The sequence below is a fragment of the Colobus angolensis genome, unplaced genomic scaffold, assembly GCF_000951035.1.
Source record: "Colobus angolensis palliatus isolate OR3802 unplaced genomic scaffold, Cang.pa_1.0 Scaffold12, whole genome shotgun sequence".
NCBI lineage: Eukaryota > Metazoa > Chordata > Mammalia > Primates > Cercopithecidae > Colobus > Colobus angolensis.
Window position 1 is genome coordinate 7,993,139 of NW_012113141.1, and position 18,067 is coordinate 8,011,205.

The 18,067-nt window shown below is 36.0% G+C and overlaps 1 protein-coding gene and 1 pseudogene across 5 annotated transcripts in view; both read left to right on the top strand.

Annotated features, from left to right (window-relative positions):
* Window positions 1–18,067, top strand: part of ADK (adenosine kinase) — a 620,365-nt gene that overhangs the window by 416,970 nt on the left and 185,328 nt on the right. For 3 of the 4 annotated variants that reach the window (XM_011928446.1, XM_011928455.1, XM_011928464.1), the window contains one exon: window positions 6,989–7,159. The exons of the other annotated variant lie outside the window; for it this stretch is intronic. In XM_011928446.1, coding sequence (XP_011783836.1) covers window positions 6,989–7,159 — 171 coding nt within the window. The remainder of the gene's footprint in view (window positions 1–6,988; window positions 7,160–18,067) is intronic. 4 annotated transcript variants of the gene reach the window in all.
* Window positions 9,092–10,218, top strand: LOC105502068 (annotated as a pseudogene). Its single transcript, XR_001000278.1, has one exon. The product of XR_001000278.1 is annotated as a 39S ribosomal protein L35, mitochondrial pseudogene (transcript).

Here is an 18,067-nt window from a genome sequence, read left to right on the forward strand (position 1 = left end):
CCTTCTAATCTTTTTTACTATTGATTTAATGTAGGTTATAATCATACTGTGTACCCACTATTTGTATGCCTTCTATTTAATTGAATATTTATGTGCCATAAACATTTTCTACTTTACTACTTAGTTTTCATCATCATCATCATTTGTAGTGTCTTCAAAATATTCTCTGGAGTGGTGCTGTTCAACAGAAACATAATTTAAAATTTTCCAGGACCCACATGAAAAATGTAAAAAGAAAAAGATTAATAATGTATTTTATTTAACCTCATATATCTAAAATATTTATTGTTTCAACATGTAAAAATTATATACTGTACTAGATCTAAAAATTATTAGATTTTAACATTCTTCTTTTCATACTACATCTTTGAAATGTACCTATTTTACATATATACCAGTGAATTCTGTCACTAAACTTTCAATGTCAAAATGTAGTCCTACCAAGACAATAAAGCTCCAGCAGAAAAATACTTTGAAATGCTTCAATTTTTACATTTAATGAAATTAAAAATTTAGTTTCACAATCATACTAGCCACGGTATGCTTATCATCTACATGTAGCTTCTTCATTTAAATTAAATTTAAAATTGAAGTCTCTCTTTGCACTAGTCACATTTTAAGTGATCATTAGTGAGCTTTAGAGTGTATTGCCAATTCTTGACTGTTCCTCTGTCATTTTTTACATTGATTTCAATGAAATAAATACAGTGATAAGTTTTTGAATGTGTATTTTCCCATGTGTTGGATTACTTTCTTAAGGTAGACTCTCAGAAGTATAATTATTGGGTCAAAGAGTATGAATTTGACTCATATGGTTCATCTTGTGTATTTTCAAATTATTCCCTGAAAGACTGTTGTCAGTTGCAGTACCATCAGCAGTATTAATATTTGTTTCGTCAACCTTTCTTCATCATTGTTACCATGTTGTTTCCTTAGTTACTAGAGAGGAATATTTCTCTACATATTTATTTACTATGTATTTCTCTTTCATTGGAATACTTCTTTATGTTATGGTTTGTTTATCTGTTGGTGTCCTAATGTTTGTTTAATTTTTAGTCTACTTTTAAATTTCTTTGTGGACTAAAGATACTAACCCTTTGTCACGTTTTTCCTCATCTTTTGTTTATTTGTTTGCTTTTTTCTTTCTGGGAGTACCAACTGAACCCTTTACTTTTCCCATAGCAAATCTTTAGATAATGCTTCCTCTGTAAGCTTGAAAGTTATTCCCACTCTAGAAGTTTGATATTTTCTTCTATCATAAATTTTCTATGTATTTTTAAAAGATGTTTTTGTCGAACTGGAATATATGATTATGTAATTGTGAGAAAAGAAACTAAATTACAAGTTCTTGACCTTCAGTTGAATCCAGTGCTCTACCCATTATTTTTAGGTAAAGCCTCATTATGTATAGTTGCTGACCGCCACTGCATAGTTTTATGCATATGTGTATTTAATCCGGAAGTAAATGGCAGGGCGCGGTGGCTCGTGCTTGTAATCCCAGAACTTTGGGAGGCCGAGGCGGGCGGATCACGAGGTCAGGAGATCGAGACTACGGTGAAACCCCGTCTCTACTAAAAATACAAAAAATTAGCCGGGCGTGGTGGCGGGCGCCTGTAGTCCCAGCTACTCCGAGAAGCTGAGGCAGGAGAATGGCGTGAACCCGGGAGGCGGAGCTTGCAGTGAGCCGAGATCGTGCCACTGCACTCCAGCCTGGGCGACAGACCGAGACTCCGTCTCAATAATAATAATAATAATAATAAGGAAGTAGATGGACCCAAATAGATTAAAATCCACTGTTTCAAATATTTCAAAATAATACCACATATATCATATATATCATATATATTGATATATACCATATATATCAATAAAAACAAAAGCTTTTTTTGTCTTTATCACTATGTATCCACAGTTGATTAATTATAGTCGTGGTTATTTTACATAGGTTTATTTCCTTTTGAATTAATGTAGACATATACTTCTAAGAGTTATAAATCCCTGAAATGTATATAGATGTGCATGCACATACACACATACACATACCCCTATTCCTCACATAATTGTTAATAAAAATAATGAAAAGAGGTTGTGCTCTTAGGCAAGGACACTTGTAAAGAACCCCAAATGATTACCTTGAATTAAGGTCAACACTGGTTTAAAAAAAAAAAAAGCAAAAAGGACAATTTTTTCCTTTAGTATATTAAACAATGTTGCTTCTAACATTCCCTCACTTTTAAACTACTCTGAGAAATCCTTAGAGTGGTTGTGTAATGTATTTAAGTTTTTTAGATTTCCAAGCATTAAGTCTGGCTCCACTAAAATGGTTCTTTGGTTCTACTTTAGTCTTTCCCTATCTATCCTACTGCTACCATTTTGTGTTGTTTTGTTCTCTGTTGGAATGAACACAACAGTCCGACTTCATTCTCAATTCTAATTAATGTTATGCAGCCTCTAAGTGTTAGCATCTACTTTGCTTTTGTTTATTGCAAACCTTACATGTAGATAAAAATTGTAATGGCACTGTTTTTATTTTTGGTGATACTATAGTCTGGAACATGTGGCCTAGCAAAGGTTATAAATCTAGCAAGAAAAATTATGGATGGCATCAATTTTAACAGTCTTTTGCAGTCTAACAGAGCACAAACCCCAAATTGTTTAAATACTAAATATTTACTTAAAGAAAAACAAGAGATCATTCAAAAATAGAATAAATTTAAATAGTGAATTTGCCTTTTATTTAAAAGTTAATGGTTTTGTATATTTATAAAATGAACAAAATTGACATCATACTATCCATATCACAAGACTCTTGTGTTGTATTTTAAAGGAAAACACACACACACAGCATACATACATTTGGATTGGGGCCAGATTTAGACTCCGGGGCACAGTGTTCTGTACCTTAAATTACAATCAGATGTATTTTAGCACAGATCAAATTTTCAGTCTGAAGTTGGTGAGAAGCCTAATTATTTGACCAGGTTACTATTTATGTAGACCATTCTGTGGCTGGCTGTGGTTAATCCACAGCTGGCAGAATGCTAGCTATGGGAGGTTTTTATTTCATGCTGGAACAGTTAGGGGAGAAATAGAGGGGGAAAGTTTTAAAATCTTCTCATTAAATGAAAGACTAAAAAGCAAGACAGTACATCCATATTACTATGGAGACAAGATGCTGTATAAACTGTTCGTTTTAATTCTCCAAGTGACAGAAATAGCACAGCAGCAGCTTGGATGCTCATAGTTTGCAAGTGATAGGATACTTGGTTAAAAAAGAAAGATAAAAACATTTAAAAATAATAGACTAAGATTTGTTGCCTCTTAGAACACTTGAATATTGATAAAGAATTAATGGATTGAATTTTTAAATGATGAGAAAATATTGTTAGTATACAAAAACATTTTGTATTTCACTAAACATACTAAAACATTTAGAATTTCACTAGCAGTACTTTAAAGTGATAAGAGGCAGTTGTAGGGGAGAAAAAGTAACATATTTTCCTCATCCATCGCAACGGTCATGACTGAACCCTCTGTAACGAAAGAGATTAACAAGAGAAAAGCATAATAAATTTATTTAACAAAGTTTTATATGACACAGGAACCTTCAGAAATTAAGACCCAAAGAACAGCAAAAACTGTATTTTTATGCGAAGTCTGATGAAAGACATGGATAGTTGTAGAGAAACATGATTAGACAAAAGGGATATGATCTAATGGTAACAAACTTAGGGTTGGAGGAGATAGAAGCCAGCAAGTCCTGTCTGTTAGATTATTCTTGGCCACCAGGTATAGGGCAGGACCCCTTTGGAATAGGGTTTTATGGCTGGCTTTCACACAGAAAGGTGGGAGAAGGTCAGAGTGACCTTGCTTCTGCGGTTTTCTCAATTGCTAGGGGGCCATATTTTGGAATATTGTATTCTAGGCCCTGACACAATTATAGTAGACGATTCTCTCTTAATGTCTCAGAATATATGAGGGCAATAAACCCTTCCTTCAAAGATGGATCCCAATACACATGGCTCCTGCTACAAAATTAATTTTTTTAGTCTTATTGTAGTCTCTTTGAAATTTGAAAGTAATATTTTAAAAGAGTTTTTTTTTCTTTCTAAAGTTTGCATTATGGAAATCGTTAGTCCCTCAGTTATAAGTGAATATCTCAGCATTTTTGTAACTTTTTTTTTTTTTTTTTTTTGAGACGGAGTCTTGCTCTGTCGCCCGGGCTGGAGTGCAGTGGCCGGATCTCAGCTCACTGCAAGCTCCGCCTCCAGGGTTTACGCCATTCTCCTGCCTCAGCCTCCCGAGTAGCTGGGACTACAGGCGCCCGCCACCTCGCCCGGCTAGTTTTTTTGTATTTTTTAGTTGAGACGGAGTTTCACCGTGTTAGCCAGGATGGTCTCGATCTCCTGACCTCGTGATCCGCCCGTCTCGGCCTCCCAAAGTGCTGGGATTACAGGCTTGAGCCACCGCGCCCGGCCTGCATTTTTGTAACTTTTAAAAGAAGTTTATTTTATATTTTCAAGGTTATTTCTTCCATTTACAAGCCAGTTCTTCTCCCCTTCTACTTTCCAGTGCTCCCACTTACTCTAGTTCTTAGCTCCAATTATCCTCCCTCCCTTGCCTCTTCATTCTTCTGTTTCTCCAATAGATCCTTTTCTTTGAAAAGCAAAATCTTCCCACCTTTCCCTGCCCTTAAAAACAAATCTCTTATTCCCTCCTTTCCCTGCCCACCCTACCCCGCAAAAAAGCGTTTGTGCCTTTTCCTCCTCTTATTATCTGCTCAAACTAGCAGCATATCTGGAGTCATATGAATCCAGGCTTCATCACATGTAAGCTGTGTGTCCTAGGAAACATCTCTTAACTTCTCTATCTTGCTTTATTTATCAAAAGAAACTAATAAGTGTCCACCTCATAGGTTTGATGTAAGGAAAAAACAATAACTGAGTTGCTATGTAGTATAGTGCCTGGGACACAGTAATTACTCATTACATTTCAAATGGTTTTATTATCATTACTGATGAAGCTTTGAAAATAATTATTCTTACCTTACTTTCTCACCATTCCTTTTTTTAACAACTACTTTTACCATCATACTAAGTGCTTTCTGTTAATCATCAAATCTTACAACTTTTACTCATTCCTTTCTTTCTCTCCTTCCCCATAGCACCTTCTTAAAATTTCCTTTGTTCAGTTTCTCCACCATCACTTCTACTCTCCTCATTTGGCCTCCTCTTGTTTTCTCCTTTTCCTTTTTTATTTCCTCTAATTTTTATTCTCCATTCTTTCCTTCGTCCTCTTTTGTTCTGTGTTCTCTGCCTTGGGAATCACAACACCTCTTTGACCTCACCTTCTTCATGGCCTTTACTCTAAGTCCAACTTTCTGGTAGATACTTAGAGATCCCTTAGAACCTCAACTGCAGTACGACCACAACTAAACACTCTTTACCATCTAAGCCAGATCTTATTCTGGAATTTTCCACTTTTATTAATGGTAGAACCAAATTCAAAAATCTCAGTCATCTGTTTACTCTTTTCTTCTTTGCCTTCCACATCTTAAACAATTGCCAAGTCCTGTATGTAGTACTCCTAGTATGGTTTTCTTTTACACAGCCAAATGTAGACATTTATTAACCGTTGCTGAATTGTTGCTGCCCAGGTAAACTTTGCTTTATATTTTCCCATAAGCTTGTTATTTCTTCCTTTCAAGGAAATATTCATTACTCATGATCCATCCCTACCCGCCTCGCACATTGCCTACCAAATAGATTCCTACCCTGCCACCCAAGGCCCTTTGTATTCTTAACTTTGCTGACCTTTTCAAGTATTTTATTATTGCCCTTTGTGTATTCCTTTACTTGTTTGTGCACCATCCAAACTAATTTCCTATATATACATGTATGTCTTTGCTTATACTTTCATCTAGAAAGCATAAATGTGTTTTAATAAGACTTTCATTAATATTAAAGCTGTAGATAAATAGCATTTTAAATGCAGCTTTCCTGACATGAAATTTTAATTAAATATTTTTATTTTGCATTACTGAATCCTTTTCTCATTATTTGAAAATTCTAAATCAGAATCTTCCTCAAAAATCAACTTAGATATTTCTTAACATAACAAGTTATGATTTATGTATTTATTTATTTTGAGACAAGGTCTCCCTGTGTCTCCCAGTCTGGAGTACAGTGGTATGATCTCGGCTCACTTCAACCTCCACTTCCTGGGCTATAGCAATCCTCCCATCTCAGTCGCATGAGTAGCTGGGACCGCAGGCACAGACCAACACACTCAGCTAATTTTTGAAATTTTTGTAGAAACAGAGTTCCGCCATGTTGCCCAGGCTGGTTTGGAACTCCTGGACTCAAGTGATCAGCCCACCTTGGCCTCCCAAAGCACTGGAATTCCAGGTGTGATTCATTGTGCCTGGCCAGAAGTTGTGATCTTAATAAACAGATTATTTTTAAGTCACTTATAAGAATACAAACTTAGCCAGGCTCAGTGGTATGCACCTGTAATCCCAGCTACTTGGAGGGCTGAGGTAGGAGGATTGCTTTATCCCAGGAGTTCAGGACCAGCCTGGACAATATAGTGAAACCTTATCTCAAAAAATATATATTCCGAACTGTTTGTAAGAAGCTAAAAGGATTCAGTTTGCCTTCATAGTACAGTTTCCCTAATTCAAATGTAATTATTGTCTTGAGTGAGACCTTTCAAATATTTTTTATTTCATGAATTTCCAGAATTCTTTAGTATTGAGCATATAAACGTAGTATGAAATAAGTAATGCTTTATTCTCTGAAGTAATGGCATGTATCAAGCATATGGTACTCATATGATCAAATACCCTTCCAGTCAAATGTTGCTATTTTCTGCCTTGCATTTTATAATTGTATTTTATATACTTTTGTATTTTGTTTACGTTTCTTTTATTCTAGGAGTGACTGTGGAGATGGTATTTCTAATTTTCCCTCCTTTTTTCTTCATTCAGGGCTTTTTTCTTACAGTTTCTCCAGAGTCAGTATTAAAAGTGGCTCACCATGCTTCTGAAAACAACAGGATTTTCACTTTGAATCTGTCTGCACCATTTATTAGCCAGTTCTACAAGGAATCATTGATGAAAGTTATGCCTTATGTTGACATACTTTTTGGAAATGAGACAGTGAGTTACCTTTCCTTTTTCTAAAGAACCTGGGGGTTTTTTGTTTGTTTATTTCTGATCTGTGTATATATGTTTAGAAATATATAAATTAAATCCTAAATTTTTGTGTAAATATCCTTGAGAATTGTGCAACAAAATTGCCTCAATGTCAATTGACTTCTCTCAGTATTTTCAATATTTCCTTCAATATATATTAACTTCTTTCTTAGTGAAATATGTATTTATTTATTTTTATTTTTTTGAGATGGAGTTTCCCTCTCTTCGCCCAGGCTGGAGTGTAATGGCATGATCTTGGCTCACTGCAACCTCTCCTTCCCGGGTTCAAGCAATTCTCCTGCCTCAGCCTCCCAAGTAGCTGGGGTTATAGGTGCCTGCCACCATGCCCTCTACTATTTTTAGTAGAGACAGGGTTTCACCATGTTGGCCAGGCTGGTCACGAACTCCTGACCTCAAGTGATCTGGTCGCCTCAGCCTCCCAAAGTGCTAGGATTACAGGCATGAGCCACTATGCCCAGCCCAACATTTATTTTTTAAAGTTTAGGTGTTTGAGATTTAATTTACCTGTAGTAAGAGTTATCCTTTTTACTGTAATTTCTGTGAGTTTTTACAGATGGATACCTAACCTGTTACTATGACCACAATAAATGGATGAAAAGCACATTCATCACTTTTTTAAGTCTCTTCAGAGTCTAAGTCCATTTGATGTTTGTTTAATAAATTATGAGTAAATTTTGATATATTACATTTATATTTCTTTATTAACAATATTGTTTTTTAAATATTGTTTGTTATAGTTGAAGGTGATAAAATGGAATTTCATCTCAACAATTACAGTTTTTTCTTTCTACCAAGAATGTATTTTCTTCCATTCTAAATTATGGAAATGCTTATTTACTTAAATGCTTATTTACTTTGATTGCTTATTTACTGTTTATACCTCTTTGAAAATCCATGACAGAGGAAAAAAGCCTTCAGTGTGTCTTCCTGTGCCTTGGCCATGTCACTTGATGGTTTAATGTATACAATGAAGGTACTGTCTTAATCATCCCAGAAGTTCATTCTGATTCTAATTCCATAGTTCTAACATATTTTGAATATATTCATCAATTTTATATCTAATAACTGCTGTCTGCCTAGAATAACATAAAAATTGACCTGGAAATTTATGAGATCACCTGGGTAAAGATTAAAGGATGATCCGTAGAAATAATATCATAATATATCTGCAAAGGTGATGGTTACATTGGTAACAAATGGTGACATTGGAAGGAAATGCTATATTCTTGATAATTCACAAATTGAGATACTGGCAAGAAATAGTGGTAATAATGAAGTGCCAGATAGCTGCTAGAAGCCTAATTTGTCTAAATCTACCATTTAGTTTTTTCCTTATTAACAGTTTTATTTTCCAAAGGGTAAAAGAAGTAACTGGGAAAAGTGCTACTCAAGCCCTTTGAATAATATTAAAGCATTGGTCTCAGTAGTCTTGAGAATCACTGGGAGAAGTTAACACTTGGTCTCAGAGTTCTTAGTCATGAAAGATCAGACTGGCAGCACTTAAGTAAGTTCTCCAGAGTTTAAGAGACAAATCTTAAAACTTTTTAAAAAGATAAATATGATTCCAAAGGGCCAGGCACAGTGGTTCACGTCTGTAATCCCAGCACTTTGGGAGGCAGAGGCAGGTGGATCACAAGGTCAGGAGATTGAGACCATCCTGGCTAACATGGTGAAACCCCATCTCTACTTAAAATACAAAAAATTAGCCGGGCATGGTGGCAGGTGCCTGTAGTCCCAGCTACTCGGGAGACTGAGGCAGGAGAATGGCGTGAACCCGGGAGGCGGAGCTTGCAGTGAGCCGAGATTGCGCCACTGCACTCCAGGCTGGGCGACAGAGCGAGACTCCGCCTCAAAAAAAAGAAAATAAGTAAAATAAAATAAATATGATTCCAACGAATCAGACTTTGGAAGTAAAGAAAGCTTAGGGAGATTGAATGCCATAAAAAAAATGCTATTTGGACTTTATAGTCACAAATGATCTTAATTAAAGAGAGAATGTGGAGGGATCTTTTAAAAAAAATTGCAGAGCACGCAGAAAACTCTTTAATAAGAGCTCAAATTTGGAGGATGACAAGATGGCTGCCTCTGCCTTTGCCGGTGCAGTGAGAGCAGCTTCAGTAATCTTATGGCTTCTAAATATTTTGGCATCTTCAGCCTACCGAAACAGTGTCAAAAATGCTTCTCTTATTTCTGCATTGTCCACTGGACGTTTTAGTCATATTCAGATACCAGTTGCTTCCTCCACTCCCAGACTTACCACATCTGAGAGAAACCTGACATATGGGCATACTTCAGTGATCCTTAATAGAGTGGTCCCTTTGCTTCCAAGTATCTTGAAGCTGCCAGTCAGATCTCTAACATACGTCAGTATACGAAAAGGCAAGAGAAAGATTGTGAAAGCTGTCATCTATGGGTTTCTTAGACTTCATTGTGGCCTTTGGAAGAGAAGGGCTGGTTATAAGAAAAAATTATGGAAAAAGACACCTGCAAGAAAAAAGCGATTGAGGGAATTTGTATTCTGCAATAAAACCCAGAGTAAACTCTTAAGATAAAATGACGACGTCCTTCTGGAAGAGGCGAAACTGGTGTGTCCATGATCCTTATCAGAAGTATCATGATCGAACAAACCTGAAAGTATAGATCAGAAGTTTCACTTGTTTCTCAGTTATTGAATATGTATCTTTGTGTACATATCTTTGCAAAAATGGATAAGTAAAAAACTCGATGTAAATTGTACCAATGAATATGTAAACATACAGTGACAACATTAAACTTATAAAAGTTTTAAAACTTAAAAAAAAAAAGCTCAAATCTGTAAAGGACATGTAAAAAGAAGGTGGAAAATGTATTTAGAACCAGGGAATGATGCTAAAAGTTTGGTAGAGACAAAAGAGAAAAGAATAGTCCTAAAAGTGGTTTAGGTTTGCAGCAGATGCTGATGATATCAAAATAATCTTCACTTAAAAAAAAAAAAAAAAAAGACTCCAAAGTACAAGCAACAAATGGAAAAAATAGATAAGTTAAACATCATCAAAATTAACAACTTTTGTGCATCAAAGGACACTATCAAGAATGTGAAAAGACAACTAGTAGAATGGGAGTTAATATTTGCAAATAATATATCTGATAAAGGATTCATATTCAGAATATTTAATGCAGTAACAACTCAACAATAAGCAAACTAACAACATAATTCAATAATGATCAAAGGAATTTAATAAACATTTATTTGAAGAAGATATGCAGATGGCCAGTAAACACGTGAAAAGATGCTCAACATAACCAGTCAAGAAGTGCAGATCAAAACCAAAATTAGATACCACTTCACACCCATCAGAATGACAATTGTTTTAAAACATGGAAATTAACAAGTATTGGTGAAGATGTGGAGAAATTGGAAACACTTGTGTATTGCTGGTGGCAATGTAAAATGGGAATGTAGAAGACAATTTGGTGGTTCCTCAAGATGTTAAACATAGAACTATTACCATACGATCTAGCAGTTCTGCTTCTAGGTATATTACCCAAAATAACTGAAAGCAGGGACTCAGATCATTGTACACCAGTGTCCACAGCAGCATTATTCACAATAGCTAAGATAGAAGCAAATCAAATATTCATCAACAGATAAACAAAATTTCACGTATATATACAATGGAGTATTATTTAGCCTTAAATGAAATTTTGATACATGCTACAACATGAATGAATTTTGAAAATACTATGTTAAGTAAAATAAGCCAGACACATCAGACGATTATTAGATTTTCTTAGAAGAATTCTACTTACAAGAAGTACCTAGAATAGGCAAATTCATAGAGACACACAGTAGGATAGTGGTTACCTGGGAGTGGGGTAGGGAGGAATGAGGCATTATTGTGTTATAAGTACAGAGAGCTTCTGTTTGGGATGATGAAAAAGTTCTGGAAATGGATAGTGGTGATAGTTGCACCATACTGCGAATGTATTTAGTGCCAATGAATTGCGTACTTAAAATGGAAATCTTTGTCATATGTATAGTTTACCACAATTTTTTAAAAAAGATTGATTCTACAAATCAGTAAACTTAAAAGTTGGATCACAGCTTAGTATAGATTATTAAAGGAATCATTTTTCCCCACCTAGAAGAGGAAGTGGTAAAACTGTAAGCTGCTGCGTGGCTGTAAGTTGTGGGGCAAGAAAATCTTTTCTCTTTTGTGTGATTATTGTTCATTTGAATTCACTTCAAGAGGTATTTATATAGTACCTAAGTACCTATTATGGCAGACCAATAAGCAGTGGATGCATAGTATATTTGAGAACATCTGTCATTACATGGATTATAGAATAATAAAGATTGGCTATAAGACAATTAGAGGTATTTTGTATGTTATTGAAGCAGTCTCAAAAAGTCTGTTGATAAATAAATCGATTTCTAGGGGTACGCCTCAGTGTTTACCCTACCTTTGCTTAAGTAAACTAACAGTGATTTAGATAAAGCTATATTTGCATATAATTCAAATGCAAATAATAAAACACCTTAATACATACTAGGTAAGTTGAAGGTCAAATCAAAATTTTTTTTAATGTTAGTAGACTCTAAATATGAGTTGAGTGATGAAATTTAATAGGGATAATAAAATTATACCATATTTGATTATAAAAAGCAAGTAGAGTAAAATGCTTTATCCCTTTAATCTCATCATCCATTGTTTTTCTCTTTGAATACTATAGTAATAATAAGTTATCTTCAGTTCTCCAGGAAAAGAGGGACATTTTACTTCTAAAATGTGATGAAGGATAAAATATAGTTCTCAGAGAGTATACATAGGGTTCTTTAATCTTCCCCCCCTCAAAAAAAAAATATACTGTGGTTAGTATAAATGTTCAAAATGTCAAAACATAGCTAAAACCAAACACACGTGGCTCTTATTTTCTACATGATGTCACTTTCCTCTTGTCAGAGGATTGTACAGTAGTAATGATGATTTAAAACTTCTGATAGCCTCAGTATTAAAAAAAAATACCTTGTCCACAAAGTTTATTTCTTCATAGGCAATGATCAGTGATCCCTGTGAGACAGGAAATAAATAAGATAAACCTGATGATTACCCCAGCTAACTCCTTGGAGATAATTTCCAGGCAACAGAAGAAGGGTAACTAAGGCCAGGCACAGTGGGTCACGCCTGTAATACCAGCACTTTGGGAGGCTGAGGCAGGTGGATCCTTTGAGGTCAGGAGTTCAAGACCAGCCTGGCCAACATGGTGAAACCCTGTCTCTACTAAAAATACAAAAAAAGCCTGGCAGGGTGGTTATGCGCCTGTAACCCCAGCTCCTTGGGTGGCTGAGGCATGAGAATTACTTGAACCCAGGAAGCAGAGGTGGTAGTGAGCAAAAATTGCACCACTGCACTCTAGCCAGGGTGACTAAGTGAGACTCTATCTCAAAAAGAAAAAAAAGGAACTCAAGTAGAGCCTTGCAATCTCTTTTAATGAGGAGTTGCAGCTGGAAGTTCAAGGAGTCTAAGACAGCTAGTGTTTGTAAGTTAAAAGTACCAGAGAAGAAATAGCTGAATAGAGAGAGAACTCAGGACATTTGCAGAATCCCACCAAGTCTTCAGCTGAGTATGAATCAGTGGATTTTTGTGAAGAAATTAAGGAAGACCAGGAAAAGAACCACCCAAAAAGATTGTAGAGGACAGTCCTCAGTGCACACATGAGGACCTGTAACCATTCCTATCCTACTAGTCAGAGTGGATAACCTGACTAGTAATTCATGAGGTTTCAAATAGAGTATGATAAGGAATTTTGTCTCATTAGTAGGGTAAAATTAGCTCTAGAATAGATGTTCTGGTCTCTCCTGTCAATATTATTACAATATATTTGACAACCTTTATGAAATGGACAAATTTATTAAAAGACACAAAGTACTAAATCATACTCAAGAACAAATAGAAAAAGGCTGTTTAGATTATTAAAGAAATTGAATTTGTAGTTAAAACCCTTGCTACAAAGAAACCTCAAAGGCTGAATTGCTTCAGTGTTTAATTCTGTTTGTTTGTTTGTTTGTTTTGAGACAAGGTCTTACTCTGTCACCCAGGCTATAGTGCAATGGCACAATCATGTCTCAATGCAAGCTCAAACTCCTGGGTTCAAGTGATCCTCTCACCTCAGCCTCCTGAGCGGCTAGGATGACAGGTGCAAACCACCATGCCTGGCCAATTTTTAATTTTTGTAGAGAGGAGGTCTCATTTTGTTGCCCAGGCTGGTTTCAACCTCCTTTGCTCAAGCAAGTCCTCAGGTGCAAACCACCACGCCTGGCTAATTTTTAATTTTTATAGAGAGGAGGTCTCATTTTGTTGCCCAGACTGGTTTCAACCTCCTGCGCTCAAGCAAGTCCTCCCACCTCAGTCTCCCAAAGTGCTGGGATTAGCCACTGCACTTGGCAGTGTTGAATTTTAACACAGATTTCAGAAAGATATAATACCAGTTGTATACCAACTGTCCCAAAAAATTGAAGAGGGAGAGATATACCTATCTTATTTCATGAGGTGTGTATTACCTTCATACCAAAACAAAGTATTGCAAGAAAAGACCAATATCCCTCATAAACACAGATGTAAAAATTCTTCAAATAATTTTAGCAAATCAAACCGAACAATATATTAAAAGAATAATTCATCATGACTAGGAGTGTAGAATTGGTTTAACATTTTAAAATCTATCAATGTAATTAAATGTATTAAGACTAAAAAGAAAATCACATGATTATCCTAAAAGCTTTTGAAAAAACCAGATATCTACTTCTGTTAAAAGCCCTCAGAGGCTGGGCATGGTGGCTCCTGCGTGCAGTCCCAATAGGGATTGTTGGGAGGCAGAGGCAACCCTGTCTCTACTAAAAATACAAAAAAATTAGCTGGGCATGATGGCACACACCTGTGCCAGGAGACGGCTGAGCCAGGAGAATCACTTGAACCAAGGAGACAGAGGTTGCAGTGAGCCAAGATGTGCCACTGCACTCCAGCCTGGGCAACAGAGCAAGACTTTGTCTCACAAACACACACACACACACACAAAAGTCCTTGGAGGCCAGGTGCAGTGGCTCACACCTGTAATCCCACCACTTTGCGGAGGCTGAGGTGGGAGGATCACTTGAGGTCAGGAGTTTGAGACCAGCCTGGCCAACATTACAAAACCTCATCTCTACTAATAATACACAAAATAGCAGGGCATGGTGGTGGGCACCTGTAATTTCAGCTACTTCGGAGGCTGAGGCAGCAGAATCTCTTGAACCGGGGAGGCAGAAGTTGCAGTGAGCCAAGATCATGCCACCACACTCCAGCCTAGGCAACAGGGTGAAACTGTCAAAAAAAAAAAAAAAAAAGCCCTCAGAATAGTCGGAGTAGAAGGGAACTTCTTCGAGTCAATAAAGAACATCCACCAGGAATATACAGCTAACATCATACCTAATGGTGAAAGATTGAATGCTTTTGCCTAAGATGAGAAACAGAAAATCAAGGATATTCACTCTTTCCACTTCTATTCAACATTGTTTTGAGGGTTCTAGCTAGTGCTAACAAAGCATGAAAAACATCCAGATTTAGAAAGAAGGAAGTAAAAATGTCTCTATTATCAAAACCATGATCATCTTCATGCAAAATCTGATGTAATCTTCAAAAAGCTATTAGAACTGGCTAGGCACGGTGGATCATGCCTGTAATCCCAGCACTTTGGGAGGCCAAAGCTGGTGGATCATTTGAGGTCAAGAGTTCGAGACCAGTCTGGCCAACATGGCAAAACCTCGTCTCTACTAAAAATACAAAAATTAGCTGGGCATGGTGGCACACGTCTGTAATCCCAGCTACTTGGGAGGCTGAGGCAGAAGAACCCGGGAGGTGGAGGTTGCAATGAGCTGAGATCATGCCCCTGCACTCCAGTCTGGGTGACAGAGCAAGACTCTGTCTCAAAAAAAAAAAAAAAAAAAAAAAGCTGTTAGAACTAAGTGACATAGCAAGATTGTCGCATACAGAATAAAAATTTTAAACTGAAATGTATTTTTCTACATTAGCAAGAAACAACCAGAAATTAAACATACAATTTCCAATACCATCAAAAAGTATGACAAAGTATTTACTTTGGGATAAACCAGACCAAAGATGTATACACTGAACACTACAAAACATTGTTGAAAAAATTTAAGGGGACCCAAATGGGAGATATATCATGTTCATGGATTAGAAGATTCTGTATTGTTAAATATAAATTCTACTCAAAATAATCTATAGTTTAATTCAGTCAGAATTTCAGAATTTTTTTTAAAGTCAACGAGTTGATTCTAATATTTATATGGAAAAGCACTGAACTAGAATAGCAAAACCAACATGGATTTTAAAAACCAAATCAGAGGACCTTTACATGATTTGAAGACTTATTACAAAGCTATGGTAATCCAGACAACGTGGCATTGGTGTAATGATAGACAAATAGTCAATGGAACAGAAGGGAAAGTCCAGAAATAGATCTAAATTGATTTTTCAGCAATGTTTCAGAGACTATTTTATGGAGGAAAAAAGCAGTCTTTTTGACAAGTCGTTCTGGAGCAATTAAATATCCATATCCAAGAACACAAACATCAACCCATATAACAAAAACTGCACAGCTATTAGAATGTGTAAAAGTGTGACCATACTAAATATTGGTAAGGATATATGGAGCTGCTAGAATGTAAAATGGTACAACTACTTTGGAGAATGGTGTTCTTGTTTCTTACAAAGTTAAATATACATCCTCCAAATGACCTAACCTAGCTATCCAACTCTTAGATATTCACCCAGGACAGATGAAAGCATCTGTCCATGTAAAGACATACACAGGTGTTTATAGCAGCTTTATTTGTAATAGCCAAAGTCTGGAAAATAAACCAAACATCCACCAACTAATAACTGGATAAACAAATTTTGATACTTCCATAGAATAAAATACTACTCACCTATAAAAGAATTGTACTATTGGTAAGAAATGAACCAACAGCATAGAAGAATTTTAGAATACCTATGCTGAGTGAAAGATACTATAAAATACATTCTATATGATTCTATTTATATTCTAGAAAATGCTAACAAATTTATAGTGTTGGCAGATCCATTGTTGTCTGGGGACAGGGATATTCTATGAGGCACTGATCACAAATGGACATGAAGAAACTTTTAGGAGTAATAGATGTGTTCCGATTGAGGTTGTGGTTGCAGAACTTTATACATATGTCAAGTTTTATCTAATTATACACTTTTAATTTGTGCAGATAATTGTATGTCAGTTATACCTCAGTAAAGCTATTAAAATGAATATAAACTTTATGATTCCATTTATATGCTTAAAAGTAGGAAACATTATTCTAGAGTCATTAAGTTCCAAAAATACACTGCTAAAATGAAGAAGGGCCAATTTCTTATTTTTTGATCACCATATATTAAACACCTTTTATTTCCATGGAAGATCCCCTTATATTTAAGTAGCAATGTCAAGCCAGAGGAAGAGTATTTTGATAGTCCTGGGTTCTAATCATGACAGACAACTAAAAATTATCATACCCTACTATTGAATAATGCTTTAAGGTTAAAAAGGGTGTTCACAAAAGCCATCATGTAATCTACAAGGCAATTCCATGTCGTTTTTCTAATGCATGTAAAGTTTCAGCTTGGCTCATAGAATATATACACAATTTTTGTTAGGTAATGTTGTTAGGAGTGTTGATCATGCTATCTATTAAGTTTCACTTCACTTTAACTTGTTTTGATAACTCACACTCTCCATTCATCCCTGTTAAAATATAAATGAATAGTACGAAGTACATGAGGGAAAACTCATGGCTATTGGACTGCTCTCTGCTATATCACCTTACTTCTGGTCCAACAGTTATTTGCTTACAAAAAGTTAATTTTGTTTTTCCTAAACTTTGTGAAATTTGTGTTCATTATTTATTTAACATTATATATTCTGATGAAATATGAATGCAAGTAGAATGAGAATTAGTTTAATGAGTTAAATTTGGGTCTAAAACTAAATACATATGAATTATTTTTAGTGTAAAAGATTAAAGGCAGTAAAAAGCTGTAAACATCTGTAGTCAGGAGTGCTTCACAGGTGTTTTTATGTTTTCTCTCTGCTTTAAAGAAATTGAAACTAGGCTGGGTACCATAGCTCACACCTGTAATCCTAGCACTTTGGGAAGTTGAAGTGGGAGACTAGCTTGAGCACAGGTGTTGGAAACCAGCCTGGGCAGCATAGTTGGACCACATCTCTACAAATATATTTTTTTAATTAACTAGGCATGGTGGCACACACCTGTATTCTCAGCTACTCAGGAGGCTGAGGTGGGAGGATCATTTGCACCTGGGAGGCTGAGGCTGCAGTGAGCCATGGTCATGCAACTGCACTCTGGTCTGGGTAACAGAGTAATACCCTGTCTAAAAATAAAATTTTTAAGAAAGCAAAATGAAAATTCATGAACTATGAATTCTAGATGTGGTTCTACAAGAAAATCTCTAGAATGTCAGTCTGTAGGCATGTTCAAAGGTTTTGACCCTATTTTTTTTTTTTTTTTTTTTTTTTTTGAGACAGAGTCTTGCTCTTTTTGCCTTGGCTGGAGTGCAGTGGTGCAGTCTCAGCTCACTGCAGCCTCCGCTTCCCAGGTTCAAGCAATTCTCCTGTTTCAGCCTCCTAAGTAGCTGGGATTACAGGCATGGGCCACCACGTCCTGGCCAATTTTTAATTTTTGTAGAGAGGAGGTCTCATTTTGTTGCCCAGGCTGGTTTCAACCTCCTTTGCTCAAGCAAGTCCTCAGGTGCAAACCACCACGCCTGGCTAATTTTT